This window comes from Hyla sarda, chromosome 11 (genome assembly GCF_029499605.1).
Source record: "Hyla sarda isolate aHylSar1 chromosome 11, aHylSar1.hap1, whole genome shotgun sequence".
NCBI lineage: Eukaryota > Metazoa > Chordata > Amphibia > Anura > Hylidae > Hyla > Hyla sarda.
The window spans coordinates 19,367,139-19,390,077 of NC_079199.1; the positions used below are offsets into that span (position 1 = coordinate 19,367,139).

At 43.4% G+C, this 22,939-nt stretch overlaps 1 protein-coding gene across 1 annotated transcript; it reads left to right on the forward strand.

The window, feature by feature from the left end:
- The first annotated feature begins 949 nt into the window (after positions 1–949).
- Positions 950–19,956, forward strand: LOC130295927 (cholesterol 24-hydroxylase-like). The gene is made up of 14 exons (XM_056547258.1): positions 950–1,028; positions 5,816–5,897; positions 9,979–10,049; positions 12,479–12,565; positions 13,201–13,339; positions 13,760–13,870; positions 14,090–14,246; positions 14,888–14,950; positions 15,039–15,111; positions 16,797–16,881; positions 17,228–17,338; positions 18,710–18,798; positions 18,894–18,960; positions 19,416–19,956. Exons 3-14 carry the CDS (start codon positions 9,988–9,990, stop codon positions 19,563–19,565), a joined length of 1,194 nt encoding a protein of 397 aa, XP_056403233.1. The 5' UTR covers positions 950–1,028; positions 5,816–5,897; positions 9,979–9,987; the 3' UTR covers positions 19,566–19,956.
- Positions 19,957–22,939: the final 2,983 nt, after the last annotated feature.

A 22,939-nucleotide genomic window follows, 5' to 3' on the forward strand; every position in this document is an offset into this window, starting at 1 on the left:
ACACCGGAGAAGATGCGGGGAAAGCCGGAGGATCCCGAAGAAGACGCCGGAGCAGCGGGACAGCATCGAGAGCCCCTGGGACAGCATCGGGAGCGGTGAGGACACGGTCCGGAGCGGCGGGGACAGGCGAGTATAACTTCCTATACTTTACATTGCACGAATCCCTTAACATACGATGGATTCGACAAACGGGTCGTTTGGAACGAATTACCATCGTATGTTGAGGGACCACTGTATCTATCTATTTATGCATCTGAAAAGAACTTTAACTTCAAACAAGAAAATCCTGCTTTATATAGCAGCTAGAGTTGAGTGAATTTACAGTGATTCGATTTGTCACAAACTTCTCAGCTCGGCAGTTGCTGACTTTACCCTGCATAAATTAGTTAAGCTTTCAGGTGCTCCGGTGGCTGGAGACTCTTCTAAGACTGTATCCACCTTTTCCAGCCACCGGAGCACCTGAAAGCTGAACTAATTTATGCAGGATAAAGTCAGCAACTGCCGAGCCGAGAAGTTCGTGACAAATCGAATCACTGTAAATTCACTCAACTCTAATAGCAGCATCTATAAAATGTTACCTGTTGTGTAGGACATAAAGCTGGACATTAACATCTATCTGGTCATTGGGCTGGAATATATCTCTCCCAAGACCACCCCATACCCCACCTTGGCCAAGCGTGCATTTGTTTTGGATGGGTGGAGGGCAGTATTGCACTGTAGGGCTTCTCTGGAAGGGGCTTATCTCCCTTGAGAACAAAAGGATCAGGCATGTTGTTGTAATCCAACATCCAGTTGCCATCAGAGAAGACTCAGGAGGCCCCCTTACACCTCAGATGATTGTCTGGTCCCGTTCAAGGCTTGGTTGATTCGGCTGACAATATCAGTTTATTCTTACATATTACCTGTAATGATATGATGAGATATAATTATATGTTATATTTTCTCTGCAGTTTTTTCCTCGGACACTTACCTACATTGATAAAGCTGTCGAAGAATAACATAGTAATTTATGACCCAATTTTGGAATGGTATGTATCTTATCACCGAATATTTTCTCATGGTAGAGCTTGTATGTGCTTGTATGCCTCTGGTGGTGTGGCCTATTTCCCCTAAGAAAAAAAGAACTGGGCATTTAAAATTCACCATGCCCGAACCTTCTCTATACCAACATTTGGGGAAGAGTATGGTTACCCTGAAACACTTTAGATGATCATCTAGTTCTGCTGAAAGCATTCAGACATGTTTTGATTGTCATTGCATTGGTTCTTAGTCCTGAGACCCGATCCGCTCATGAATTCTGTGATGGCGCACTAGTGCTTGTGGCTCGGGGTGGTTAGATGTATCATTTCGTGACACCAGGGCACCATTAACCTACATGGTCCGAGGATAGGACAGCTTCTCCTTGGCCAGGTGCAGGATAATAAATACACTGATGCCAGGTTAAGGATAACTGTCTTTACTGAGGCAGGAGTAGGTGTTACAATCCTCACAGCGCAGATTAGAATAGAGGAGATGCAGAGTAACCCTTGGGAGCCCTGTAGACTTGCTGTGACTTGTAGTATTGTGCTTGGGACTTGAGACTTAACCTGTTGGGGACGGAAGGCGTATGGATACGCCCTCGCGTCCTGGTACTTAAGGACGGAGGGCGTACCTGTACACCCTCCGCATTTCCGATCACTGCCGCTTGCCGGGCGGTGATAGGAGCGGGATGACTGCTGAAATCATTCAGCAGGCATCCCGTGCCAATGCCCAGCGGGGTTAATTCACACCGGCGATTTGCGGCTATTCCTGGTCATACGGGTCTACGGTGACCCGAAAAATAAGGGGGATCAGGGTTGTCCAAGACACCTACGAGATCCCCCTGAAGGGATAGGAGTGAGGTGGCAGGGGTGCCGCCCCTCCTATCCCTGCTATTGGTGATCTAGAAGTGACGACCAATAACAGATCGGGGGCTGGGGGGGTTAACTTTCGGTTTCCCCGATAGGCCGGAGGTCCACTTACCCATCGGTGGCAGCAGAGGCGATGATCGGTTGCGGCAGCGGGTGACGATCGGCGGCAGAAGAGGACGGCGATGCGGCTCCCTGGATCCTACGGAAGCCGCTGAGTTGCCTAGCAACATCTGGAGGGCTACAATTTGAGACCACTAGATAGTGGTCTCTAAACTTTAGCCCTCCAGATGTAGCAAAACTACAACTCCCAGCATGCCCACACAGCAGTTTACTGTCTGGGCATGCTGGGATTTGTAGTTTTGCAACATCTGGAGGGCCACAGTTTGGAGATCACTGTGCAGTGGTCTCTAAACTGTAGCCCTCCAGATGTTGCAAAACTGCAAATCCCAGCATGCCCAAACAGCAAACAGCTGTCTCGGCATGCTGGGAGTTGTAGTTGCGTACCTCCAGCTGTTACATAACTACATCTCCCAGCATGCCCATCGGGGATCAGTACATGCTGGGAGCTGTAGTTTTGGAGGCACACTGGTTGGAAAATACTGAGTTAGGTAACAGAACCCAACTGAAGGTTTTCCAACCAGTGTGCCTCCAGCTGTTGCAAAAGTACAACTCCCAGCATGCATAGTCTGTGAAAGCATGCTGGGATTTGTAGTTTTGCAACATCTGTTTGGAGATCACTGTGCAGTGGTTTTCTAAACCGTGGCCCTTCAGATCTTGCAAAACTACAACTCCCAGCATGCCCAAACAGCTGTCTCAGCATGCTGGGAGTTGTAGTTGCATACCTCCAGCTGTTGCATAACTACATCTCTGGGATTTGTAGTTTTGAAACAGCTGGAGGTTCTCCCTCCCATGTGAATGTACAGGGTACATTCACACAGGCGGGTTTACAGAGGGTTTCCTGCTTCAAGTTTAAGCTGCTGCAAATTTTCCACCGCAGCGCAAACTCCTAGCGGGAAACTCACCGTAAACTGCCGCCAGTGCGAATGTATTCTAAAAACACTACACTACACTAACACATAATAAAGGGTAAAACACTACATATACACCCCCTTACACTGTCCTCCCCAATAAAAATCAAAACATATCGTACGACAGTGTTTCCAAAATGGGGCCTACAGCTGTTGCAAAACAACAACTCCCAGCATTTCCGGACAGCCACTGACTGTCCAGGCATGCTAGGAGTTTAGCAACAGCTGGAGGCACCCTGTTTGGGAATCACTGGCATAGAATACCCCTATGTCCACCCCTATGCAATCCCTAATTTAGTCCTTAAATACACATGCCGCTCTCTCATTTCGGAGCCCTGACGTATTTCAAGGAAACAGTTTAGGGCCACATATGGGGTATTTCCGTACTCGGGAGAAATTGCAGTACAAATTTCAGGGGGCTTTTTCTCCTTTTACCCCTTATGAAAAGAAAAAGTTGGGGTCTACACCAGCCTGTTAGTGTAAAAAAAGAAAAATTTTTACATTAACATGCTGGTGTTGCCCCACACTTTTTTTATTTTCACAAGAGGTAAAAGGAAAAAAAGACCCCCAGATTTGTAACGCAATTTCTCCTGAGTACGGAAATACCCCATATGTGGGTGTAAAGTGCTGTGCAGGCGCACAACAAGCAAGGCTCAGGAGCACCATGTACAGTTGAGGCCTAAATTGGTGATTTGCACAGGAGTGGCTGATTTTACAGCAGTTCTGGCATAAACGCAAAAAAATTAATACCCACATGTGACCCCATTTGGGAAACTACACCCCTCACGGAACGTAACAAGGGGTATAGTGAGCCTTAACACTCCACAGGTGTTTGAGGAATTTTGATTAAAGTTGGACGGGAAAATGAAGAAAAACATTTTTTTTTCACTAAAATGCTGGTGTTACCCAAAATTTTTCATTTTCACAAGGGAAAATAGGAAAAAAAAAAACCAAAATTTGTAACCCCATTTCTTCTGAGTAAGAACATACCCCATATGTGGATGTAAAGTGCTCTGCGGGCGCACTACAATGCTCACAAGAGAAGTAGCGCCATTTAGATTTTGGAGAGAAAATTTGTCCGGAATTGAAGGCCACGTGTGTTTAAAAAGCCCCCATCCCATAGTGCCAGAACATTGGACCCCCCCCCCCCCACATGTGACCCCATTTTGGAAACTACACCCCTCACGGAATGTCATAAGGGGTACAGTGAGCATTTACACCCCATAGGTGATTGACAGATTTTTGGAACAGTGTAACAATGTAATTTTTCATTTGCACAGCCCACTGTTCCAAAGATCTGTCAAATGACAGTGGGGTGTAAATGCTCACTGCACCCCTTATTAAATTCTGCGAGGTGTGTAGTTTCCAAAATGGAGTCACATGTGGGGGGTTCACTGTTCTGGCACCACGGGGGGCTTTGTAAACACACATGGCCCCTGACTTCCGTTCCAGAGCACTTGATGTCCACACATGTGGTATTTCCATACTCAGAAGAAATGGGGTTACAAATTTTGGGGGGCATTTTCTCCTATTACCCCTTGTAAAAATGTCAAATGTGGGAAAAAACAGCATTTTAGTTAAAAAAATTTTTTTTTATTTACACATCCGACTTTAACAAAAAGTCATCAAACAGCTGTGGGGTGATAAGGCTCACTGTACCCCTTGTTACTTTCCTTGAGGGGTGTAGTTTCCAAAATAGTAGGCCATGTGTTTTTTTTTTTTTCTGTTCTGGCACCATAGGGGCTTCCTAAATGTGACATGCCCCCCAAAAACCATTTCAGCAAAATTTGCTTTACAAAAGCCAAATGTGACTCCTTCTCTTCTGAGCATTGTAGTTCGCCCGCAGAACAGTTTACATCCTAATATGGGGTATTTACATACTCAGAAGAGATGGGGTTACAAATTTTGGGGGGCATTTTCTCCCATTACCCTTTGTAAAAATGGTAAATTTGGGGGAAAAACCTGCACTTTAATGAAAAAAATTTTTTTTTTCATTTACACATCCGATTTTAACGAAAAGTCGTCAAAAACCTGTGGGGTGTTAAGGCTCAGTGGACCCCTTGTTACGTGCCTTGAGGGGTGTAGTTTCCAAAATAGTGTGCCATGTGTTTTTTTTTTTTTTTTTTTTGCTGTTCTGGCACCATTGTAGACTTCCTAAATGTGACATGCCCCTCAAAAACCATTTCAGAAAAACTCACTCTCCAAAATCCCATTGTTTCTCTTTCCCTTCTGAGCCCTCTACTGCGCTCGCCAAGCACTTGACATACACATGTCTCCTCTGGAGAACCTGAGGAAGACGCGGGCCCTGGCGTTGAAACGCGTTGTTCTATATTAAAAAATTTTACAATACCGTACCTACTGCCTAAGTTCTCCTGCTACTATTGCTGCTATTCATGCTTGCGCCTGTTCGAATCCCGCTGTGGTTGGAGGAATTGTTCTATAACTCCATGTAGGGCATATCTATCCCACTCTGGGGAGAATAGCTGGAATCCATCAGGAAGGTGGGTTCAATGCAGCTCAGAGTCACTATATTACCCTTCACTACCAATAAGAGGGTCTATGCAACCAGGAAATTCCCCCCAAAAAAGTATTGTCTCATAGGAAGCACAAAATGAACCAGGTAAGGTCTCAAAAATGAGATGCACTTTTATTTACATCCTCTATTAAATGCGTTTTCGGAGGATAACCTCCTTCTTCAGAAAACAGGACTGTTCCTGTTTTCTGAAGAAGGAGGTTATCCTCCGAAGACTTTTTTGGGAATTTCTTGATGGTGTGAACATAGCATTATAGGTCCTAAAGATCCTAAATGACAATAAGATATGTAACATGATTGTTAGTATCAGATTTATACATGTCCCTATAAGGTGTGATAATACCCTACATTAATATTTCTTTTAGGGTGGAAAAGTACGGTCCGGTAATACGTCTTAATCTTATACACAAGGTCCTAATCTTTGCTATTAGCCCAGATTCAGTAAAGGTAAGTAACCAATGATTTCTGCATGTATACAGTACCTTTAAAGGGGAACTCCACCCCTAGACATCTTATCCCTTATACAAAGGATAAGGGATAAAATGTTTGATCACGAGGGGACCGTCCACTGGGACCCCCGTGATCTCTGGCGTGGCACCCCCAGCGGATGACAGGCAACCCCCTCCATTCATGTCTATGTACATCTGCTCCACAGCCCTCACGCTCCCTCCCATAGACATGAATGGAAGGGACGTGACGTGACGGACACGGAAGCCCCAAGCTGGCGTTCTGTACATAAATGTTCAGAACGCCGGGGTGCACCCCAAGACATCTTATCCCCTTTCCAAAGAATAAGATGTATTGGAGTACCCATTTAAAAGCAAAATGGAATCTCTGGTCCATTCCAAATTTTCCTTACTGAATCACTTTTTCTACATTTGACAAAATATGTCACTTTAACAAATTTAAAAACTGCTACGGATATTTTCTCTGTATGTTTTTATTATCTGATGGTAGATTTTTTTTAGTTAGAGTTTTTATACATAATTATGGGAGGCAACCAGAGCTGGTTTTAACGGCATTCATTTAGAGATATACTTTACAGATACCCCTTTGAATCTATACTTGACATGTACAGGGTGGGCCATTTATATGGATACACCTTAATAAAATTGGAATGGTTGGTGATATTAATTTCCTGTTTGTGGATGTGTGAGGGGGGGGGGGGAAGCTTTTCAAGATGGGTGATGACCATGGCGGCCATTTTGAAGTCAGCCATTTTGAATCCAACTTTTGTTTTTTCAATAGGAAGAGGGTCATGTGACACATCAAACTTATTATGAATTTCACAAGAAAAACAATGATGTGCTTTGTTTTAACGTAACTTTATTCTTTCATGAGTTATTTGCAAGTTTCTGACCACTTATAAAATGTGTTCAATGTGCTGCCCATTGTGTTGGATTGTCAATGCAACCCTCTTCTCCCACTCTTCACACACTGATAGCAACACCGCAGGAGAAATGCTAGCACAGGCTTCCAGTGTCCATAGTTTCAGGTGCTGCACATCTCGTATCTTCACAGCATAGACAATTGCCTTCAGATGACCCCAAAGATAAAAGTCTAAGGGGGTCAGATCGGGAGACCTTGGTGGCCATTCAACTGGCCCACGACGACCAATCCACTTTCCAGGAAACTGTTCATCTAGGAATGCTCGGACCTGACACCCATAATGTGGTGGTGCACCATTCCTACATGAACAGTTTAGATCTACTAGGTGGAAAACGTTTTATTGGCGCTACAAGATATTTATGTGGCCTGCCACGGTGATGGCAGGACCACGGGGTGTAGCGGTGTAGGTGGATGGGGCAAGATGGTATTAACCCCAGGGGCAAGGTGTTATTAATCCTTAATGTTTGTGACGCCAGAGTGGTTTTTGGGTACCGGAACCACCCAAACGGTATCTCCGCTATCCCAATAGCTAGGCAGTGTAAATGAGAGTTCACAACCAGGTTATGGTTTAACAGAGGCTTTACTGAGGTCAGATAGGTGTTATTATCTTCACAGCTAGGCCAGAATCCCAGAGAGGTGACCAGGAACACAGAAGGACCATGTAGCTTGCTGCGACCAATTAGACTTGTAATAGAATGGACTTGAGGCTAGACTGTAGATAGTGACTTGACTAGACTGTGGATATTGACAGCAGACATAGACTTGACTTACTGGAATGACTGTAGATTTGAGGCCTTCCAGGTGCTGGACACTAGCACTGAGATCTCTGGTGTTTGCTGGTCTCAGCAAAGAGTGATGGTAGAGGAGCAAAGAACATAAGAGAGAGAATTGTAATGGCCGCCCCTTTATATAGAGGGGGGCTGAGCCAAAGCCCATAGGTCAAGCTGCAGGTCATGTGTTAAGCTGGTGCCCTCAGGGTAACATGTGATAACATAAACATAACATGTGACTTTTCACAGGTCCTTTAGACATTTACTGGAGTCCTCCAAAGGTCCTTTATACATTTACTGGAGTCCTCCAAAGGTCCTTTATACTGACTATACATTGACATACTGACTATATTCCTATTTCATTAAATAACACTATAATAACAGCAGGGGAGACACTGCAGCAGAGCCCCCAGGTCACTAAGGGACTCAACCTGACAGGGCCTAGGTGTAGTGCAGGACCATGTCCTGTACTGGGACATCACATATACTGTACAGTAAGGCTATGTTCACACAGTGTATTTTTGGCGCTCATTTTGCTCACAATTTATTTTTTTTTACCAAAACACTATGACCGTGATTCCCAACCGCGGTACCCCGGCACACTAGTGTGCCTTTCGGCACTGCCCGATGTGCCCCGTGATTTTGGCCTCGATTTATTTATTTTTTTTTCCGGAGATCATAGCGGGCATTTTTTTTCCTCCTCTGGTGCCAAATCGTCCCCCACCCCCTCATTCTACTTGCATATTTGTTGAGACCGCAAGGCTGGAGCGTCGTGTCACCTGTGGCTGTCCCCAATGATGATGGGCCTGGAGGAGAGGGAATAATAATGGTGATGATGATGATTGAGGGGGGGGGGGGGTTAATGGTGCTTGTGATACTGAGGATGATGATGATGGGCCCGGGGGAGAGGGAATAATGGTGGTTGTGATGATTGGGAGGGAATGGTGCTTGTGATACTGATGATGATGATGGGTCAGGGGGAGAGGGAATAATGGTGGTGATGATGATGGTGGGGGAGGGAATGATGCTTGTGATACTGATGATGATGGTGGGAATGGTGATTGAGGTGAGGTGGTGATGATGCTGGTGGGGGGGGTGAAATGGTGGCTGTGGTGATGTGGGGGGTAAATGGCTGTGGGGGAAATTTTAAGTGCTACTAATGATATATGCATGCTGCTTAAATTAGCTTTATACTACTTACATTTTTTAGAGGCGTTTTTTCATTTTTTTTCATTTTTTTCATTTGATGTGCCCTGCAAAAACATTTTTTCCGGGATGTGCCATGACCAGAAAAAGGTTGTGAAACACTGTTCTACGGGAATGTGTTGTGGGCATGCTCTTTGACCTGTGCTGATGTCACCGTGCAGGGAGAGTGAGGAGAGCTGTGACCATCACCTATATTGTGAATGCCCTGATCCTGTCTTATCTTCATGCTAGTGTCACTCTTCTGCCTGTGATTATAAGAAGGAGGCTGCTGAGAAGTCTTATCTAGTAAGGCAGGGTTCATACTGAGGAATTTCCTAGCACAATTGAGCTTAGAAATTACGCTCCAAAATTCTGGTGCAGCAGAATCCCATTGCTGTCAATGGCATCCCGCTGCACAGTGCACACTTCGTAGTTTCAGCAGCAGAAAGTTCTCCCACCAAATAAATGAACTTGCTTATTCTTTTGGTGGAAGTGCCGATTCTTTTAGTCGGCACCAGCCACCATCGGATTCTCATTGTGAACCTAGCCTAAGTTTCAGCTTATTATTATTGTAATCCATTGACTTTAAAGAGCCGACCAGAGTCAAACAGTGACTCCGGTTAGCTCATTTTCAACCCGTATACTACGGTTCTAGGTCCAGTCACAAAACCGGATACGGGGCAGAAAGGAGCCGACTGGAGTCACTGTTTGACTCCGGTCGGCTCATTAAAGTCAATAGATTTCAGGCTGGGCCTGCTGGGGTACAGGAGCATGCGGTTTTCCCCTCCCCCAGCCGGACCGGCCCTGAAATCTATTGACTTTAATGAGCCGACCTGAGTCAAACAGTGACTCCAGTCGGCTCCTTTCTGCCCCGTATCCGGTTTTGTGACCGGACCTAGAACCGTAGTATACGGGTTGAAAATGAGCTAACTGGAGTCACTGTTTGACTCCGGTCTGCTCTTTAAAGTCAATGGATTTCAGTGCCGGTCCGGCTGGGGTACCGGAGCGCACAGTTTTCCACTACCCCAGCCGGATATGGCAGCCCTAGGCTGAAAACAAGGTGTGAAAGCACCCTAAGAACACGTAATTTTTAAACAGATAGCAAAATGGAAAATGAAGAATAAACTATTTTTGTTTTCTATTTTGCATTATTGTCAATCATAAATAATTTAAATATTTTATAGGAATTCCTGATGTCGCCAAAATACACTAAAGATGATTTCTACGACCGCATACACAGCATGTTTGGAACTAGGTAACTATTGGTTGACATAATCATGGGTGTACTTGGGGATAAACCATGGTTCCAAATGCAATGTACAGGCTGGTTTGGGATACAAATAAAAGCAATGCAAGTAACTTAATCCTCTGCTGTTATAGCTTTCATTTACACACTAAATCACCATGTTATGTACTAGACTTTCATGCTGACATACTGTAAATGCATTGCATGGGGGAGGTTATAGTACAGACTAGCTGGTTATAGTAGTCTCTTGGGAGTAGATGGTGATGTCACGTGACAGAGTGGTGTAGCTAACCTAGTGTTCCCCTGAAAGCTCAATGATTATTTTGTCAAATAAGTGGTACTCGTGATTTGACTGCAGGAATTTAGAAGTTTGTACATATGGATCATGTGGAAACAGCTTCGAACTTTACTGAATGTTCTACGCAAGTTATAATACAGTCTCTTGAGCAGGATGTTACATATTTTTAAGCAAATGAGTGACAAGTTGGTCACGGATCCTTTAAAAACAAAATTGCAAAGCAAAGAGAGATATACCAGGCACTGCAAAGGTTAATGCACACAGGTGGATCGCAGTAAAGGGCCCCTCGGATCTGTAGCTGTAGCGGTCTTCTAATACAGGTCACGGGGGGTGCTCAGTGTCAATGAGTAGGTAAGTAACACAAGTCCAGCAAGAAAGGAATAAGACACGGCAACTCACCCTTAGGACGACTGTAACAGATGTGATTTATTCCGGCATCGGAGCAAAATCAACAAAGGAGTAACACGCTACAGCAAGATGGAAAGGTGGGGGAGAGTGGAGCAGGTGCAGGGGCTGGCGACGTTTCACGCCAAATGACGCTTCTTCCGTCCGGTTGTATGCTAAAAAAATTCTGTGACAGCCTCACTGTACTCAGGTACTGTGACTGTAGATCACTTGTCACGTACCTGGATGTGGATGTCACGGAGCAGGTAGTGGATCCTCTACCTGTGTGGCTGATGACTCTGACCGTATCCATCCCGCTGCAAGGCAGGATGGATTTGCTGCGGCAGGCGACACCCAGGTCTCTACCCCCGATACGGCTCGACCACACAGGTACTGGGCTAGGCGAGGTACAGGAGGATGAGACAGAGGCATAGTCAACGTAGCAGAAGGTCAAGGCAGGCGGCAAAGGTTCGTAGTCAAAAAACGTAGCAAGTAAGTCTGGAAACACGGGTAGGCAAGACAGGCAATGGGAACGCTTTCTCTTAGGCAAAGTGCACTGAAAATCCAGCAGGGAAGTGTGGGAGGTGCAGGGACTTTATTAGTTTGTGTCAGGTGCATACAGTAATTAAGGGCATACTGGCCCTTTAAATCTCAGAGCTCCATCGCGCGCGCGCCCTAGGAGACAGAGGAGCGCGCGACGGGGCTGAGACACAGGAGCGAAAGCAGCAGCAGTACTGGGTGAGTGACGGGCTTGGATTCGCATGCGGGCGCGTCCCGCGATGCGCATCCCGGCCCCGCCGGGAGTAGGAACAATGCGCTCACGGCCGACATGTGCGGCCAGAGCGCATGCAGTAACATCACTAAAGAGATAAATGTTTGCAGAGGGGTTCTTGTTCAGCTTTCTTCTCCTCTGGCTAAACAATATTCCTTCTTGGAGCTGGAAACTAGAGCACAAAGCTTTCACATTGTGGACTGGAGATGACCTTTTGGGCAAAACAGGCCACACTGTGTACAGTGCCATGATTAATACACATGTGGCTCCGATCTGCTTCCAGTGTGATGTTGCTTGCAACTGGAACAGGACTTATGACTTATTTGAAGCAGGTTTGACTTGAACAGGGTATAGTACATTGAAGAGACTTAAACCTATCCCAGAAGGTACACCAGGTGTTCTGTCTATCTCCCTTCCGTCCTGAACTTTAGTGATTGAACCTTGGGTGAACACTATAGATAAGGTACTAATACTTTTTCCCATAGAATGCCACATATTCTACTTTTCTCATCAAAAGTGCCAGTGGCTGAGAGAGCCACATCTTCCACAAACCAGTAAAGAGAATAAGTACTTCTGCCTTAGTGCAGGGCCTTTTGGGCTTTAAGATGGGCCTGGCCATTAGAATAACTAAAGCAGCTATAAACAGTCGTCTGCACCCCACAGCTGGGCATTGCAGAGCATTGTGTGGAACTATGAATCTCTAAATGAATCAGTGTAAACCATTACACTCGATATTCTGATCCATATTCTGATGACCTAGTAGAATAATGTAAGTAATGCCTTAGCCAGTTTTTGTCCCTGGGGACCCGATGGAAAATTTTTGTCGCCTTGCAATATTTGTCCATTGGGCAAGTTTACAGCCTGTATACTGTCCTTTCCTCAATATCCAGTAGGTTAGTGTTCAGTTTCTTATGATCTAATGGTTGGCATTTAACATCAACACTGTGTTAGATTTGTTTTTCATGTAGTAATTCCTATTTTTAGATTCATGGGAAATGGTTTACTCTCAGATCGAAACTATGAACACTGGTACAAACAGAGGAGGATTATGGATCCATCATTCAGCAAAAGGTAAGTAGCTTATAACCCTCACCAGTGAGATGGTGTTAGATCAGTAGGTTTGGGTGGTTGTTGACATAACCAGGACCAACTTCTTCTCATGTTAGTACCAGCCAGGCTGTATCACAAGACAATTTTAATAACAGTCCCATCATACCTATAATGAAGATTGTTCACTTTTCCGGTGCACAGGTGATAGGGATATTACAGCGCTGTCCACAACCAAGGTGAGTAGTTTAGAAGTTATTTATTTTAAACTACTCTTCTAAACTACTCACCTTGGTTGTGGACAGCGCTGTAATATCCCTATCACCTGTGCACCGGAAAAGTGCACAATCTTCATTTTATGTTCCCTATGCCTTGCCGAGGGCGGGATAAGCTGCAGTCCTAGGTGGATGTCCAGGCGGGATCTCCATTACAACCCTCCGAAAGGATTACATGCCTACAAGAGTGTTGTGCCTCTCCTATAGCACAACACTATCTGGTGAGTTACTCTATTGATAGGGGCTCACCTCCTTTATATATTGTCCTTCACAGTGGAGCGCTTTTCCATCCTTTTTATTTCAGTTCATCATGCCTATCAGTCCACCTATCAGACCTGTATCTTAGTAATACTTATATTATACAAATTGTATCTTCTTTTCCAGCAACCTGATGCTCTCAATGAGAACTTTTAATGATAAAGCAGAAGAACTGATGGAGAAACTGGCAGAAAAGGCAGATTGGAAATGTCACGTTGTAATGCACAATATGATGAGTAGAGTCACACTGGATGTAATTGCCAAGGTGACTTAAAGCATTTGATTTAAAAAATGTGATTTGGGGTTGATGACATCATTGTGCCCAGTGCAGTGATGTCGCTAAATATGATGCTTGGCAAATGGCATTACTGTGTGCTCCAGCTACAGATTGGGCATTTGGGCCTCTTGGGAACCTATAGACCTCATCAGTTGAGGCTCCTAATCAGTTCTTGATTGACCAAACACTCAGCCCACCCACCATTGGGGCCCCATATATTCTACTGGATATAGAAGATTAATAACACAGAAGGCGTCAATTTACATTACACCATCAAATGACCTTATCTATAGTCGTTTTCCAGTCAGCCTTTTCTTTTCTACCTGAGGCCATAGTTGGATGGATAAAGAGTTTAGGGTGTCTGGAATGTCAGATCTTTATTTTGTATTTTATATTTATGTTTTTTAGCTTGCCTATGGGATGGAGTTGAACTCTGTTCATGATGATCAAACACCATTTCCACGAGCAATTTCCATGGCTATGAGAGGAATGGTAGAATCCCGGAATCCATTGTCAATGGTTTGTTTTCTTTCTTTCATTATTAGTGGATACTTTTTGGGCACAGGAATTCCCTTATCAACCCTGCAGTCAACCCACTAAGTAGATGACCACATATACATATATTCAACTGATGAAAAAGAAGAAGGCGTAGGTGCCAAACATAACATTGTTAAGCTAAAGGTTACTATCCTATAGTAGTCACTGATCAGTCATCGTTGATATATTTTTTCCTCACAGTTTAACCCATTCAAACAAGATGTGATCAGTGAATTGAAAAAGAATGTGACTTTGCTGAGGGAAACAGGCAAAGAACGCATTGAGCAAAGGATGAAGGCAATTCAAGATGAAGAGGACATACCTAAAGATATCCTTACGCAGATCCTTAAAGCTGCTGGTAGGGTTCCAGAAATATACTAACTATATAGAAATGAAAATTCTTCTGCTAAAAATGTTGAAATATTCTCTTAAATATTATAATTCCTCCCCTTAGGAATACACTAAGTTGCTTATTGAAGGTTGAATGTAGATGTAGAGCAACAGTGGTCTTGTGTAGTCTTTTTCTTAGAGTCCTGAATGTCAAATCTGCCTTAAAATGTAATGTCTTCATGTCATAACAGCTCTGGTGAAGCTTAGTTATATAATACTAGATATAGTACTTGAGGTATGATAAGGGCAGACCTAGTCTTGGTGGACATTATCATATGATGTATTCCCTTATAGGGGTTCTCCTGTCTTGTTACTTTTGGGTTTCCCGGCTCCCCTCCAACCTGTTTGCAGCAGTCGGAGCTGGTCGGTAAAGCCGAAAGCAGCCAACGCAGGGAAGTTACACAATTTGCATAAGATTAAAGTCAATGGGAGTTCCCATAACCTTCCCCGCTTTGTCTGCTTTCTGCTTTACCAACCAGCTCTGGTTGCTGAAAACAGGCCTGTGGAGCTGTAAAACCCAGAAGTAACGAGATGGGACAAACCGTTTAAGGAGACCTTAATACAGTATATCTGATATCTCATCATCTTCTTCTATCACTATATTTTCAGAGTTGGAAGGCGGTTGCACTATGGAGGATTTTGTAGATAATTTTGTTACTTTTTTCATTGCAGGTTAGTAAACTATCTATCTATTTATCTATCTATCTATCATTTATCTAACTAACTATTACAGTAGTTGACTACTGACTATTGGTTTCAGGACAAGAAACAACCGCCAACCAGCTGTCCTTTGCTGTTCAGGAATTAGCACGACATCCAGAGATACTAACTAAGTGAGTGAATTCTCACACATGGGACCTAGACTATATAACTAAAAATTTTCATGTTGGAAACTTTTAATAAAGATTCAGAATATGCATGTACAGTATAATAGATGTTTTGACCTGGCTTAGAGAGTAATGCCTTAAGGACCAGAATTTCTTTTTTTAGGTTTTCCTCCTTCTCTTCTCCATCCAGCCCACACCATGATAAAATATCTTAGGTTTTACACTTTTACAACACCATCTTTTCCCCAATCGAAGTTCCCCAAATAGTAATAATACCCATCTTTGTAGGTAGGTGCCCCCAGTTGGTAGTTTTCCCCCAACAGGTAGCCAGGTGACCCCCAGTAGTTAGGTGCCTCCAGTAGGTAATTGCCCCCTGTTAGGTATCAAGGTTTTTGCCCAGTAGGCAAATAGATCCCCCTTTAGGCATTTTTTCCCCAGTAGGGCAACAGATTTTGCCAGCAGGTAGCTTCCCCTCAGTAGGTAATAAGGTTCCACCCCTGAGTAGTTAGGTACCCTCAATAGAAAGCTGTCCCCCAGTAGGTGATGAGTGCCCCCAGTAGCTAGATAAGTACCCCAGTAGATAACCAGGTGCCCCCCAGCAGATAGATAAGTGTCACAGTAGGTAGCTACCCTCTGTAAACACTACATACTAACCGTCTGTTCGCTACCTCATAGGCAGGATATTTTCCTCACTCACTCTGCTGTACTCAGGAGCACACTTGGTGAGTGACGTCACCATGCATTCATCTGAGCTTAGAGCAGGGCGCAGAGGTTCTGCACAGCTCCCGGACTTCTGTAAGCTGCAGTCCCAAGGCAGCCTGTGGCATACAGAGTAAGTGGCATGGTGAAAATCTGGAGGCTCTTTGCTCCCTCAGCTTTCATCTGCATGTGTGTCGTAAGGAGCAGCACTCGCTAGCCCTGGGAACCGAGGGCAAGTCCCCGGTAGGTAGTAACCCTGGGTACCCATTGTCCTCTTCAGTAATGTGAAGACAGGGATAGTTCCTTTGGTTTGGGAGCCACTGAGCCCTTACCCGACCCAGCAAGGCTGCAACCAGTGCCCTGCCATGGACAGACACAAAAGAAGGAAAGACAAAGGCACAAGAGGAAGGGGACACAGGCTCACATTGAACAGGAGGGAAGGAAAAGATGGCTATGATGTGTAAAACATTGGCATATTAAAGGTGTTTGCCCATGTAAGAGTACTGCGCTTGGCTATCTGTGTGTGGTCCAAAAAGATGCACGGAGCACTCCATTCAAAGAAAAGGACTACAGAACCCCCTTTTATGTGCTCAGTGGGGTCCCAAAGGTCAGAGCCCCATTGATCAAACACTCATCCCCTATCTGCAGAGTGAGTGTCTTTAGTTGGCAAACCCCTTTAGGGTTTCTTCTGCAGAGCGATATGATTACTTTGGGAGTAGAAAAGGGTATTATTATTTTTGGGGTACATAGAGGGCTTATTACTTTGGGGGTAAATATCTTTGGGGACCCATGAAGAATAATACTATTGAAAGGCTAACAGGCCGGGGGTTATGGCCTATGTAAAATTCACCCTATAACTTGATTGGTTGAAGTTTCTCTTTTGGTATCAGTAAAAAATATTCTCCTCTGTGTGTGAAATATTCATATCCAGTATTACTATCTTGCCAGACTGACTTTCTTTTTCACAATCTGCATTTTTGCTGCTGTAATAGGGTCCAGGCGGAAGTGGATGAAGTTATTGGCTCCAAAAGAGACATTGACTATGAAGATCTTGGGAAACTGCAATATTTGTCGCAGGTACTTGTTAAAATTACTCAGTTCTTCCCTGAGCGATCTTACAATCTAAATCTTATTTCCTTCCTACCCACATGCTCCTATGCAAGCAATGGATCAGGTCAGTTGTGAGGAGTGTAGATCTGCTGCAAGAATACTGATGAATGAAAATTATTTATTTTAGCACTGTGACCTATAATTGATATTATGTGTGCAACTATGGATTCTGTACATCTCTGGCAAGGTTTTCTGCATTTGAAGAACTTCTCTACTGTCTTTGGTCACATATCCATATCTAACCTTGTCAATTTCTTAATAAAAAAAATATTTAAAGAGTTTTAATAAAAAAATAAATACATTTATTCTTCAGGTTTTAAAAGAAACCCTGAGGTTATATGCAACAGTCCCAGGCACAACAAGAACCACAGAGGAGGAAACGATCATCGAAGGAGTGAGGATTCCTGCCGGATCGAATGTAATGGTAGGAGAGACACTGCTGATTGGGAATATTCTACCAGAGCTGAAACATGGCACAAATTCATGGCTTGAGTTACAAAGAGAGTGTAGCTCCTGGTGCTATGTCGTTTGTGCACTTCTCATTAATGGCAATGGTAGTTAGGCAAGCTGCATAACACAGTTGACTCTATGACTTTCTCTGACGACTGCAAACAGGCTGGAGATGGCCGGGCAGCCATGTCTTCTATGTGAGGGTAAACCCCTTTAAGGTGCCCATATATTTTCAGTTGCGGTTGACTGAACATCTGTTCGACTGATTGCTTTCTCTCCTGACCTCCCCATATGTATGAACGTTCTGCACGACTGAATGTTCATGTTTTTCTATGGAGAAGGGATAGGTAAACTGCAGCTTAACAGTCCTTTAAGGCAGCTTATCTCTTGGAGAGCAATAGGATCAGGCAGGTGAAATCCACGACCATTGGCCAAACCCGCTAAAATTGGCAGTTCTGGACAACTTTTGTCTAAGCTGTATGGGCACCTTTAGACTAGATAGTAGATTTATCAAACAGCCATAGCCACTGTGATAAATCTGGAACATTTGAACTGCTATCTTTTTAGGGCTTGGCTGACTGTTTGAAGTGTATGGCGACCTCACAACTCTCCACCACCAGATCATGATGTCAGTTGAACGAAGGGTCGGGCACGTTGGACTTACTCCTCCTCCACATAAAGGAAACATGAACATTTGGCTGTACCAATTGTCAATGAGTATTGATGTGAGACTAACAAACACTCAGCCGACAGTTATTGAAAGTGTATGGTCACCTTAAGTTTGAACTGTCCAAGAATTACTTAAGACTAGTAAAGTTCCTCCAGTATATTTAATACGCCTTATTGGGGTTAACTTTCCAATTCCTTTGTAAAAGTGACTTATGTGGGGTGGCATATAAATCATATATTTTTATGTTTAGGTTTCCCTTTTCCAGTTTAGACTGTATGGATAAGATAGCATGCCATATTAGGTATTTACGGTATATAGATGACACACTTGCCCCAGTTTTCAGTTCAGGGACCACATTTTTTCTTAAATAGAAACTATGGGGGAGATTTATCAAAACCTGTGCAAAGGAAAAGTTGCCCAGTTGCCCATAGCAACCAGTCAGATCGCTTCTTTGATTTTTAACAAGGCCTCTGCAAAATGAAAGGAGCGATCTGATTGGTTGCTATGGGCAACTTGGCAACTTTTCCTCTGCACAGGTTTTGATAAATCTCCCCTCATGTTAATAGATATAAATGAAATCTGCAGCATAAGTCAATAAATCTCCTTTATCTAGAAAGATATAGTAACTGTACCATTCTATGTATACTATACTATCCAATAATGTCTTCTATGTAGTTTAACACGTACATCATGTGCCGGATGGAAAAATATTATCCAGATCCCTTGGTCTTCAACCCAGATAGATTCCACCCTGATGCCCCCAAGTAAGTGTGGTGTACGTAATAGAGTATACAAGATATAGTTTTCTTTTTGAAGTAACATGTACTGGAAATATCTTTATCTTGTTTTACATGAACAGACATGCCTACGTCTACTTTCCATTTTCTCTTGGTCCGCGAACATGTATTGGACAAGTATTTGCTCAGGTAGGTGAAGGGTGCTTAGACCCCCACCGATGGCTAAATCATAGAGGTAGAAGCATTTGGCTAAGATCATGATCCTTTGTTTCTGCTTTCTCTCCTTGAAAAGTCTTAAAGAATTTTACTATATCTGTATATCTCTTACTTGGCATATCAAAGAGAGCAAAGCAAAAATAAAATACTCAGCCAATCACTTCTGCCCCTTTGTTTTAGTAATTTCTAGGGGTTTCAGCACCCGAATTCCCAGGAATCAAACGTTCTGAGATGTCACTATGACATGTAGGAAGTTTTTTTTAAACCCTTTTAATATGGAAGTACAGCCTTTGTAGATGGCGTATGGCCTCAGACTAATATAAAAATAATATTTATTAAATAATGATCTAATATAATATAAATAAAGCGCCCAATATACTATTGCTACAACAGCCTTCCAAATATTATTTTACATTCTCTCTGAACAGATGGAGGCAAAGGTGGTCATGGCCAAATTAGTACAGAGATATGAGTTTGAGCTGGTGGAAGGACAAAGCTCTATGATTTTGGATACCGGGACCCTGCGCCCCTTGGACGGTGTCATTTGCCGACTGAGACCTCGAGCATCAAAGAAATAAACTACATAACCTCATTTCATTGGATTAGTTCTTATATGAGTGTACTAGATCTATAGTTTGGTCAGTGGTAAGTTCACATCTATCCAGTGCAAATGTGTGTAGTCTATCAGCAGCTCAGAAGAATGGGATTTCGGTGTATATCACTGTGTGTCCTAATCAGACCCACTCATTTGAATGTACTAAATCTAGTTTAAAAGTGACAACATTTGGCACATTTAGAAATGTATACCATTTTAGTGTCAGACTCAAAAGCGTGGCCGACCATGCTTTTGAATACCACAAAAAAATAGCATTACCCTGCTTCTCTTTCCTGGTGCTCAATGTTTGGATGCCACCAGTCCATGCCATTGAAAAATCATTGATCAGTCTATAATTTTAATGGTTGTTTTTTTTTTTTTTTTTGAACAGAGACAGAATGACAAAAAGAAAAAGAAAAGTTAGAAATTGATTTGCATTTTACTCAGGGAAATAAGTATTTGACCCCTTTGCAAAACATGACTTCGTACTTGGTGGCGAAACCCTTGTAGGCAATCACAACTGAAGTTTCTTGTAGTTGGCCATCAGGTTTGCAGACATCTCAGGAGGAGTATTCACACATACAGTTTCCTGCTGACATTTGATGCACAGGATTTTCTGCTGCAAATTTCAATGTAAATGAATTGACTGAACACATCTTCAAATCCTGCACATCAAATCTGTGCAGGATACTGTACATGTGAATAAACCCTTAAAAGGGGTTATCCAGGAACAGAAAAACAGAGTTGATTTCTTTCAAAAAAAGTTATGCAATTTATGTAACTCCCATAGATTTTAATAGGAGTAATGTAAACAGCATAGCTCCAAGGGTCATACTGTTTATGTGTCTCCCGAAGTTATGCAAACAGCCTAGCTCACAGTGTTGTGCCATTTGTGCAACCCCCCAGTCAATGGGAGTTACGCAAATTGTGTAACTTCCCTGCCGCAAACAGGCAGGAGGTAGCCAGAACAGTGAAACAAAGACATCGGACAACCCCTTTAAGGTCTGGAGACAGGTAAGGCCACTTCAGGACTGTAATGTGCTTCTTCTTGAGCCACTCCTTTCTTGCCTTGGCCATTTGTTTTCCTCATTGCCCTAGCTGTGGGAGGGAGGTTCTCACCCAATATTTGATGGTACATGGCCCCATCCATCATCTCTTTGATGTAATAATGTTGTCTTGTTCCCTTAGCAGAATAACACCCTCAAAGCAAAATGTTTCCAACTCCATGGTTGATGGTGGGGATAGTGTTGAGGTCTTGGGCAGCATTCCTCATCCTCCAAATATGAAGAGTTGAGGCGATACCAAAGAGCTTGATTTTGGTCTCATCTGACCACAACACCTTCACCCAGTATGTTCATTGTTCACCTTGTGTAGGTCTACAATCTTGTCCCTGGACAGCTCTTTGGCCTTGGCCATGGAGGAGAGTTTCGAATGTGATTGATTTATTGCATCTATGATTTCAGTGGTCGGTTTATTTGAACAGTGATAAACAGAACAACAACAAAATATCCAGAGAAACACATTTCAGATAAGTTATGAATAGGTATGCATTTTACACAGTGAAATTAGTATTTTCCCTCCCCCTATCAATCAGCAAGCTTTCTGGCTCCCGGGTGTCGTTTATATGGGAAATAAGAGGAGATTAGGAGCACTCTCTTTAAGAGAGTGCTACTGATCTTAGCTTGTTAGCTACACAGGCTGCCTGAATTGCTGTCTCCTGAATTCACTGCTCCCCAATGGTACCTGTAATGGGGAGCGTAAAGATCAATTTTAAATGAAAACAGTCAACCTGTTCACCCACACTAAACTCAATAAACTGAGTTATAGAACAGGTGAACAGGAGACCGATGAGGGGTCACTGACTGCTTACGTACCTGCACTCCGGAGATCTGATTCCATTGTCCGTGAATTGTGCACTGGAGGCGGGCCCACTGGCTCATTTGAAATATTAATTGTCGCGGGTCACGTGAGCTCTGAGTTGGTGCAGCACTCACAAGACCCACAACAATTAATATTCAAATTTAGCCAGCGGGCCCAGCCTCCAGCACGCAATTCACAGAAGATGGAAGCAGATCTCCGGAGTGCAGGTACGTAAAGGAGTCAGTGACCCCTCATCTGTCTCCTGTTCACCCACACTATAACCCAGTGTGTTGGGTTTAGTGTGGGGGAACAGGATGACTGTTTTCCTTTAATAGAATCATGCAACAATGAATGATCCCGTCCCTTTGTAGCCCCACCCTCACATTGCCACACCCACTTAAATGCTGCCCCCCCCCCCCCCCAGATTTATAGGGGTTCTTACGCCCCTGAAACAACCTTTGTCAAGACAAAGACAAAGGTTGTTTACCGAAATGCGTTGGTTCTATTTTTATGGTATCCCTATATTTTTTGTATGCACCAATAATGCTTTCTGTTTTAACGTTTTCTGAGCCTGGATTGGAAGTGCTGGGATTCTCCTTTGGGACGTCTTCTTTATATAGAATACTATATGCTCCAGGTGTATTGTTTTGTTAAAGAAATCTGGAGCTACCCTTGAGATTTCTATAGCAGACTTCACAGCAATTTTATTCAAGTGGAAAAATATGTTGTGTGCATAAAAGTACACCACTGGGAGAAACTATAAAAAAAGACAAACACTGACAGTATAGATCTTGGGGAAAAAAATCACTATAGACATCATTATACTATGGACACCAGGAATGAGGCCTCATACACGTTTTAGAGTGGAATATCTGAAAAATGTTTATACAGTATAAAAGAGAAATAATTATTTCTAGGGTATCAGTGTTAATCCAAATTTCCTAAAGCCTCATGTTTCCTAATATTTCCAATTTTTTTTTGTTAAACAAAGTGAGAATGACTGTGACAATGTTACTATTAAAGATTGTATAAGCACCAAAACACATTGAACCTTGTGGTTATTTCACATTTTGGTCACTTGACTATCTTGACAGAATAAATAAATAAATGTTCTCTCAGGAAAGTGTTCACCAAGACTATTGTTATATCCTGACAGCTAAAGTCTCTACAACTGTTGTTGCAAAACTTCATCTCTGGCTGCATAACCAAGGTTGCTATGTGGCCCTAGCCTTAAAAGGGTATTCCGGCCCTAAGACATCTTATCCTCTATCCAAAGGATAGGGAATAAGATGTCTGGTCTCTGGGGTCCCACCGCTGGGGACCCCCCGCAATCTAGCATGTAGCACCCACCTGTGAGCACTGCAGGAAGCGCTGGAGGCTCCAAGTCTTATGCCTCCCAACCACGGGGACTGAGTATCGTGACGTCACGCCTCCGCCTCCATGTGACTTCATGCCCCGCCCCCTCAATGCAAGTCTATGGCCGTCACGCTCCCTCCC